The sequence below is a fragment of the Macaca fascicularis genome, chromosome 8, assembly GCF_037993035.2.
Source record: "Macaca fascicularis isolate 582-1 chromosome 8, T2T-MFA8v1.1".
In the NCBI taxonomy this organism is placed as follows: domain Eukaryota; kingdom Metazoa; phylum Chordata; class Mammalia; order Primates; family Cercopithecidae; genus Macaca; species Macaca fascicularis.
Window position 1 is genome coordinate 1,885,033 of NC_088382.1, and position 9,566 is coordinate 1,894,598.

At 46.9% G+C, this 9,566-nt stretch overlaps 1 protein-coding gene across 12 annotated transcripts in view; it reads left to right on the top strand.

Moving 5' to 3' along the window:
* Window positions 1-9,566, top strand: part of CLN8 (CLN8 transmembrane ER and ERGIC protein) — a 42,301-nt gene that overhangs the window by 14,153 nt on the left and 18,582 nt on the right. For 10 of the 12 annotated variants that reach the window (XM_015454423.4, XM_005562512.5, XM_065518728.2 and 7 more), the window contains one exon: window positions 335-999. In XM_015454423.4, coding sequence (XP_015309909.3) covers window positions 457-999 — 543 coding nt within the window. In that variant the 5' untranslated portion in view covers window positions 335-456. Of the gene's footprint in view, window positions 1-334; window positions 1,000-4,847; window positions 7,009-9,295; window positions 9,552-9,566 lie in introns of those variants that run through there. The other 2 variants (XM_074000210.1, XM_074000209.1) reach the window with 2 other exon arrangements.

Consider the following 9,566-nt stretch of genomic DNA (forward strand, 5'->3'; position numbering starts at 1 on the left):
ATCCTGCGATGCTTGAATTGTGTGACTGACCGGGGCTGCTGTGAAGGCGGGAGCCTTGCTGGTGGGGTGCACATAGGACGAGCATAGGACCTCGTGTTCCTGCCAGCACTGCTCCAGCCTCCTGTTCATGGCTGGACCGCTCTAGCTTTAGTTTCATTTTCTTTCCTCCTATACTGTCAGTGGATATTATCTTGGTATGTTTATGTATCCTGGTAAATGCATTAAGAATAAGGTACAGAATTAATTTGTCGTTGAATGTTTGCATTACTGGGGTAGTGATGTGTCCTTGCTTCTGTTGAGTCAACATAAAATGAATGATCTTTTCTTTCTTTAGATTGAAGATGGACACGTGACAGTCCCAGGGACCGCTGCACGGACTTCGTTTCCTTAGACAAGACACAGTGTAGGGCCCGGCCCGTGTTGGGCCCAGGACTCCTTTGGAATACAGTGTGGACAATGAATCCTGCGAGTGATGGGGGCACATCAGAGAGCATTTTTGACCTGGACTATGCATCCTGGGGGATCCGCTCCACGCTGATGGTCGCTGGCTTTGTCTTCTACCTGGGCGTCTTCGTGGTCTGCCACCAGCTGTCCTCCTCCCTGAATGCCACTTACCGTTCTCTGGTGGCCAGAGAGAAGGTCTTCTGGGACCTGGCGGCCACGCGTGCAGTCTTTGGTGTTCAGAGCACAGCCGCGGGCCTGTGGGCTCTGCTGGGGGACCCTGTGCTTCATGCTGACAGGGCACGTGGCCAGCAGAACTGGTGCTGGTTTCACATCACAACAGCAACGGGATTCTTTTTCTTTGAAAATGTCGCAGTCCACCTGTCCAACGTGGCCTTCCGGACATTTGACTTGTTTCTGGTTGTCCACCATCTCTTTGCCTTTCTTGGGTTTCTTGGCTGCTTGGTCAATCTCCGAGCTGGCCACTATCTAGCTATGACCACATTGCTCCTGGAGATGAGCACGCCCTTTACCTGCATTTCCTGGATGCTCTTAAAGGTAAGTGCATGTGTCAGCAGAAGATGACACGTGCCTCACGCATTTAATCACTGGCTAGAATGTCTTGGACGCTGCCATAAACTCAACAGCAGGCGGGATTGCAGCACACACATTCAGTTAAGACTCATTTTAGTTGAATGCAATTTTCTTAATTTTAAATCTTTTAGGCTCTCCACTCCTTAGGGAAAGAAAGCTCAGTAGATCTTATGGCTCAGTAGTGTCTGGAAGCACTTAATTATTTTCTTTCTTTTAATACTTTTATATATATCTGTATATATATTTTTTTGAGACAGAGTCTCACTCTGTCGCTCAGGCTGGAGTACAATGGCATAGTCTTGGCTCACTTAACCTCCATCTCCCGGGTTCAAGCGATTCTCCTGCGTCAGCCTCCCGAGTTAGCTAGGACTACAGGTGCACACCACCACGCCTGGCTAACTTTTTGTGTTTTGAGTAGAGACGGAGTTTCACTATGTTGGCCAGGCTGGTTTTGAACTCCTGACTTCATGATCCGCCCGCCTGGGCCTCCCAAAGTGCTGGGATTACAAGTGTGAGCCACCACGCCTGGCCTCTTCTAATACTTTAAAAAAAGTAAAGTAATATATGTGTGTACACAGGTGTCTTGCTTGCCTTTTAGTTTTGAATAAGGTTGTTTTAGTAGTGCTCAGAAGTATTGGGACGTTGCAGAGTTATTTGCCTAGCACTTTCTTTGTTTTTGAAAACATGTTTTAAAAATGTTTGTCACTTGATTGTCATATTGATGTCAAAATGTTCTTCATGTTAAACAATTTAATTTTTTTTTTTTTTTTTGAGACGAAATCTCACTCTGTTGCCCAGGCTGGAGTGCAGTGGAGCGATCTCGGTTCACTGCAACCTCCGCCACCCAGGTTCAAGCAATTCTCTTGCCTCAACCTCCCAGTAGCTGGGATTACAGTACCCACCACCACGCCTAGCTAATTTTTGTGCGTGTGTGTATTTTTAGTAGAGATGGGGTTTCACCATGTTGGCCAGGCTGGTCTCGAATTCCTGACCTCAAGTGATATGCCCGCCTCGGACTCCCAAAGTGCTGGGATTACAGGCATGAACCACCGTGTCCAGCCTTAAAATTGTTTTTACATAGATTCTTGCTATCTTTTATGACCCATCACGTTGTTTATGCAATATTTGATATTAAATTTGAGATCCTGCAAAATGTTCCACCATTCACACGAATGGGTCGTGTTACTGCACGTTTCTTGTGTACAGGAGACTGGTAGCCTTGAGAGGAAACATAAGCATAACAAATTACTCCTGCCTTTGGGGTCTGGGTGGGTAGATGGTATCAGTCCATCAAAAGCGCACTGAAGTGTAAACAGTACCGACTGTTCACGCGTAACCCCCATGGACGCCAGCCGCGTGTCAGACACTGCTGGCACCTGAGAACTCAAGGAGGAGCTTGTGTTCCTGCTGTCCCCTGAGGTTGGCCCCATCTGGCACCAGATGGGGTGTGTGAGCACAGTGACAGGAAAGTGCAGAGAAGCCATGGCCCCAGATGGGGACCCTGTGCAGGAGGAGAGGGGGGCACGTCGGAGTTAAGGCAAGTGAATGAGGGTGAGTCGGGCATAGTTATCGCCAGTGCAGAGCCTCACAGGGTGGCCATGGAAGTAGATGGAGCCCACAGCAGGCGATACTGGAGACGTCCTTGTGAGTGCGTGGTTTGGGCGGTGGCAGGAGGAGTTTGGGGGCAGTTGTGATTTAGGTAGACCTTACCAGGGAAGAAGGGTTGGAACCGTGAATGGTTTGAAAGAGGCCCTCGAGTGACCTGGCTACTGAGTTCCCTTGCTGAGCAAATGACTGAATATGAATCTGCTGGTCTAAGTGTGGGGTCATTTTAGGAACGATGCTGTGACCTGGGACCTTATCAGCGTCCTGTGCGCGGCATGCAGTTTTCCAGTTTTCTCTTTGTGGGCGTTATTTCCATAAAAGCGCGGGCTTCTGGGGATGTAGGGCAGAGCTGTGACTTCCCCGGGTTTGTCTGGCGTGAGATCAGCGTGGAGTGGAGAGGTGTGTGCTGGAGGAGGAGGCCTTGGCCTGCGCCCCGCGTTGCCTGCTCCTCTCACCTGAAAACAGCAGACTTCAGGAGTCACTCGGCTGTGGCAGAAAATAGAGTTCTTGAAAGGAAAGCAGAGGCGCTGATTCACATCGATTCCCTAAACATCAATACCGCATCAATGTCCCGAGTGGTAAACAGTGACTGAATTATTAATACATCCCACAAGATCGTGTGTTTGGGGTCATTAGCGTGTTTTAAGAAATAGATTAATAATTACCTTGTATTTTTTTTTTTTATTACAAGTTCTTTAAAAAAACAACAAGAAATGAGTCAGTCTCTCCAGTCCTCGGGGGAAAGCAGTGTTGGGTTTCTCCAGGGTTTTATCTGTGCTTCTCCTGGAGCCGGGTGTGGGGACAGCGCCTCCTGCAGGATTTGCCGACACAGGCGTCTCCAGCGGTTCTCCCTCCCCAGGTGTAGTGGTGGAGCCCAGCCTCCAGGAGGACAGGCTCAGAGCGAGACTTCATTTTGGAGTTTGCACATTCTCTAAAGCTTTTAGGGTGCTGTTTGTGTAGAATGGAGAAAGGGTTATTTAAGTATTTACTTCTAACCCTGCTCATGTTAACTGCGTAAAGCCAACAGACCTCAATAACAGAAAATTATAACCTAAATTAATATAGCTCAGGGCCAGTATGTCTACATAGTTCTATTTCACTCTAGTTGAAATAATAGTAAATGCAGTAAGAAAACACTGTGTCTAAAATTTTGAAATTCTTTTAAAGCTGATAGATTCTCGCATAGCAGTAGGGCATGAGGATTCAACATTTCTCCCCCATCAAGGTCTGATTTGATCAGAACTAAAGGATGTAAAGACAAAATACGACCATCAATTTAGTAGGATGGGTGTCTAAGTCGAGCACAGTGGCTTGTTCTTCGTATTAGATTTCTGTCTTAGATTTGGTTCTGAAATGTTTCGAATTACATAGGACTCAAACATCTAAACATGATTTATCCACAGACTCACTAGTTCAAAATACAAATGAGGTGATATAAAAACACTGTCAGACCGGGTGCGGTGGCTCACACCTGTAGTCCCAGCACTTTGGGAGGCCAAGGCAGGCAGATCACTTGAGCCCAGGAGCTCAAGACCGGCAACATGGCAAAACCTCGTCTCTACAAAAAATACAAAAATTAACTGGGCATAGTGGCACACGTCTGTAGTACCAGTCACTTGGGAGGCTAAGGTGGGAGGATCACCTGAGCCTGGGAGTTCAGGGTTACAGTGAGCTGCGATTACACCACTGCACTCCGGCCTGGGCAAGAGTGAGACCGTATATCAACCAAAAACCAAAACCCACTGTCAGTTTTAATATATTTTGTATTTATACATGTGTGTGTACATATATGTATGTATATAGTCGACTTTCTGATTCCATGGGTTCTGTGTCTGGATTCAACCAACTGTGGATCAAAAATATTTGGGAAAAAATTAGAATAATACAACAATAAAAAATATAACAAATACCAATACAATGAAGCAATTTTATATAGCACTTACATTGTATTAGGCATTATAAGTAATCTACAGATGATTTAAGGAGTAAGGGACAGTGTGCTTAGGTTATATGCACATACAAAGCCATTTTATGTAAGGGACTTGAGCATCCGTGGCTTTGGGTATCTGCAGGGAGCCCAGGAACCAGTCCCCCAAGGATACTGAGGGCAACTGTATATTTAAGTATGGATATAACTGCCGGGTGACAGAGCTTGGCATGTGTTATGTCACAAATTTTGTTCCTGTAGATTTTGCCTCTTTTTTCAGAGCCTTTGGTGACTTTGACTACAACAGTTTTAGTGCCTTAGTAAAACCAAAGAACTCTCAGTTCTCAAGCTTTGAGTTTTCTAAACTTAAGGTAGTGATTATATTCTGATGTGACTATTGATAATTTAAGATGACTACTTTCAGTAAGTGAGGAAAATGGTGGAGGAGAACTTTTTGTGAATTGTGAGGGAATGGCCGAGTGAATGAAGACTGAGCTCGCAAGAGCCTGGGACTGAGTGCACGGTGTACTGTATAGTTCATCACTGTGTGGGGCCTTCCAGCTAACGCAGAGGATTCTGACATTCAAAACGTCGACTCTTCAGTGTTTTGTCTTCACACACTGTTTTCACTCCTGTTGATACCGTACGCTCTCTTGAGGAGTAATGAGCACTCTTGCAGGCCCTGTGCCAGGCGCCGGGTCATAGCAAAGATGATTCTCAGTCTTCCATAAGGGAATCTGTGGCAGGCACGTGTGCGTGTGGCGGTGCTCCGGCACACACATGACAGAAGATTCTGGAAGCTGAATCTGTGAAGGGCACACGTATGTGGTGGTGCTCCAGCACACACATGACAGAAGATTCTGGAAGCTGAATCTGTGAGGGGCACACATATGGGTGGTGGTGCTCCACACACATGATGACAGAAGATTCTGGAAGCTGGAATCCATGAGGGGCACACATGCATGGCAGTACCCCAGGACACAAATGATGACAGAAGATTTTGGAAGATGGAATCTGTCAGGGAGATACTTGCATGTGACTGTGCTTCTGTTCACACAGAAGGTTCTGGAAACTGGAATCTGTGAGGGGCAGCTGTATGTGTGGTCATGCTCCAGTACACATGTGATGACAGAAGGTTCTGGAAGGTGAACTCTGTGAGGGTTGGATATGAATGTGACCCTGCTCCAGTACACACACATGTGATGACAGAAGGTTCTGGAAGGTGAAATCTGTGAGGGTTGGATATGCATGTGGCCCTGCTCCAGTATACACACGTGATGATAGAAGGTTCTGGAAAGTGAAATCTGTGAGGGGCAGATGTGTGTGTGGCCCTGCTCCAGTACACACACACGTGATGACAGAAGGTTCTGGAATCTGGACTCTGTGAGTGGCACACGTTCGTGTAGCCATGCTGCAGTCCACTGCGTGACAGAAGGAGCATTGTCTTTCCTTCAGTTTGTGTCAGCCGTTTGATAAATGCTTGAGTGTCCAGTTTGATCACTAGCGAGGGAAAACAGTGTGTGAGACTTCTGGTGTCCTTGCGACTCCATGCATAGGTCTGTGCCTGACCCCAGTGCACCCACATGTTCACTCGAACAGGGGTACTGGGATTGTCTTAGCCACGCTGTTCATTTGGCCTCAGACTGCATCCTACTGAAGCCCCATCATCAGTGGAAAGGGCTTGTGAGCTGAGTTTGTCCACGCAGCAGAGGGGTGGGCAGCAATATGGATGGTTTACACAGACACGGTCAGAGACGGTACCCAGACCCAAAAGAGTACACAGTGTGTGACACTGTTCCATGTACAGTCATGTGTTGCTCAACGACGGGTGTGTTCTGAGAAATGTGTCCTTAGGCTATTTCGTCATCGAGCAGCCGTCATAGAGTGCCCTTCCACGTGTCTAAGCCAACTCCACCCTTGGCTCTATGCACCAGAGCCCATTGCTCCCAGGCTGCACACCTGGACAGCACGTGGCTGTACTGAATACTGCAGGCGAGTGTAAAACAACTGTAAATATCTGTGTATCTTAACATACCTAAGCATAGAAAGGTATAGTAAAAATACCGTGTTAAAGATGAAAAATGGCACACCCATGCAGGGCGTGAACTGGGAATGGAGCTTGCAGGACTGGAAGCTGCTCTGGGTGAGTCAGAATGAGTGGTGAGTGTGAGGGCCTATCACTGTGCACTCCTGTAGACTTTATGAACTCTGTGTACTTAAGCAATGCTAAATTTATATTAAAAATTTCTTTAATCATAAATTAGCCTTAACTTACTGTAACCCTTTTACTTTATAGATTTTAAATTTTTAAAACTTTTCTACTCTTTTGTAATCACACTTAGCTTAAAACACAAATACATTGTGTGTGTGTGTGTGTGTATATATATTCTTTATACCCTTATTCTGTAAACTTTTCTTAATTAAAAAAAATTTTTTTTAAATTGTTGCAATCTAAGACGCAGATACACATTCACCTGGCTCTGCACAGGGTCAGGATCGGCCATATCACTGTCTTCCACCTCCACAGCTCGTCCCCCGGGGAGACTTCAGGGGCAGTAACAGACACGGGGCTGCCACCTCCCGCGATGACAGTGCCTTCTTCTGGACCTTCCTGAAAGACCTGCCTGGGGCTGTTTAGAGTTAACTTTGTTTTCATCAGAGAAGGAGTACACTCCAAAATAATGATAAAAGTATAGTATAGTAAAATAGTAAATGATAGGAACTGTTGAGCTCCATTATGATCTCGTGTGGGCCACCGTCTGTCTGTACACTGCGCTGGGGACTGAACAGGCGCTGAGCCCTGGACACTGCTGTCGGTGCAGTTGTCAGGCCTCACCTGGGTTTGGGCCCACCTGGTCCTGCCACTGTGGGTCTGAGGGAGGTGTGAGATCGAAAACTTGCCTGTGCCAAAGTCCAGCATTGTCCTTCACCACTTTTGGACCTGGTGGTTGTGGCCGGTTGTCAGAGTGACTATATTGTTTACCACCCAGACAAGGATGTCAGGGACTGCCCAGGCAAACCAGGATCTGCAGTCACCCCAGGGGCTGAGAGCCAGCTACATTTGGGACTTTTGCTTTGGACATACCAAGAACCTCCAGGAACTTGTAGCCTAACTCTCTACTTTCACAAGTAAGAAATAAGTTATAGTATTAACTCTTCACATTTCGTTTCAATCCCACGTCACTTAACCGTCCAGAACTGACAGCCACGGGTTCTCCTGGTCTGCGTGAGTTTCTCCCCTGTCCTGTTCAGTTTGGAGGCTCCAGGCCTGTTTTGGATCCTGCTTCCTCTGCTCTTCTTCCTGAGTGTTCGTTGTGCCTCAGCAATGCTGAGTGCGTGGGAAGTGTGTGGTCCCGGCCAACCAAGGTGGCCCCAAACACAGGTGGGAGCGTTTCGTTTGCACCCGGGGTTGGGGTGATGTTTGTGGAAAGCGGCACTGGCAGTCTCTGAAGGCGTGTGTGTGCGTGAGGCTGCCATGATGCACATGTGGGAGCCCCGATGTCCCCTCTGAGACCTGGGAAAGACTCCAGTGACAGCTGTGTGAGGCAGGCTGGGCTACTCCGTTCTGCTGGCCTTTCTCTTCTAATTTCCCTCACATTTATTTTTTCAGTCCAGACTTAGAATGGATGCTCTTCGACTCAGGATGGGGTTACATCCCATTAAGCTCATCATAAGTTAAAAATATTGTGTCGGAAATGTGTTTAATACAAGCAGCCTACCAAACATCATGGTATACAGCCTGGCCTGCCTTTAACATGCCCAGAAGACTTGGATCTGCCTACGCTTGAGCAAAATCTTATAGCACAAAGCCTGTTTTACAACAGAATGCTGAACAGCTCCCATAATTCAGTGAATGCTATACTGAAAGTTGAAACAATGGTTATGTGGGTACTTGAAGTACGGTTTCTACTGAGTGTGTATCACATTGGCACCATAAAATCAAACAATTGTAAGTCAAACCATTGTGAGTAGCGGACTGTCGATAAAAGCTAATACACTTGGGGCTTTAAATATTCAAAACTACCAGAAGAACATGTTATAACTTTTTATTTTATTTTTTTGAGACAGAGTCTCACACAGAGTCTCACTGTTTCTCCAGGCTAGAGTACAGTGGCACGATCTCAGCTCACTGCAACCTCTGCCTCCCAAGTTCAAATGATTCTCATGACTCAGCCTCCCAGATTAGCTGGGATGCCATGTTTGCCAGGCTGGTCTCAAACTTCTGACTTCAAGTGATCTACCCACTTCGGCCTCCTAAAGTGCTGCAATTAGAGGCATGAGCCACTGTGCCCGGCCCAATTAGAATATTTTGCCGGGGTGGTATACTGTATTAGTCAGCTTAAGCTGCCACAGCAGACTGCCATAGACTAGGCAGCTTGAACAGCAGAAATTCCTTTCTCACAGTTTTAGAGGCTGCAAGTCTGAGATCAAGGCACCAGCAGATTCGTGTCTGGTGAAGACCCACTTCCTGGTTTACATGGCCACCTTCTGGCTGTGTCCTAGCAGGGAGGAGGGGAAGGCTCTGGTCTCTTCCTCTTCTTATGACACTAATCCTGTCATGGGGCCCCACCCGCATGACCTCATCACTTCCCAGGGTCTAGGTATGGGAGCTTGAGATACCTGTGTCTGGTTTTGCCAAATAAATATTGCTTATTTACCTAATATGTGCAAATTCAAGATAAAACAAAGACTGAAGGGAGACCGAAAGAAAGGTTGAATTTATCATAGCTTTAGGGAACGGAAGTCAAAAGCAAGAGGAGCAGGAGAACAGCATGAGCGGGCAAGGGTCAACCCTGCTGGCCCAGGCGCGCCCACGGAGCCGGCGGCCTCCTTTCAGAATGAAGTCCCAGTGAGAGCAGAGCCCTGGGGAGGAAATTCTGTTGCTTTGAAATGAATTTGTTTTGCTTGGTAAGTAAGGTAGCAAATACCTCTTTGTGATGTGAAGAATGAATGTTGGCAGTTTCGTATTAACTTGTGCGTTTGTCTTGCCTCCATGCAG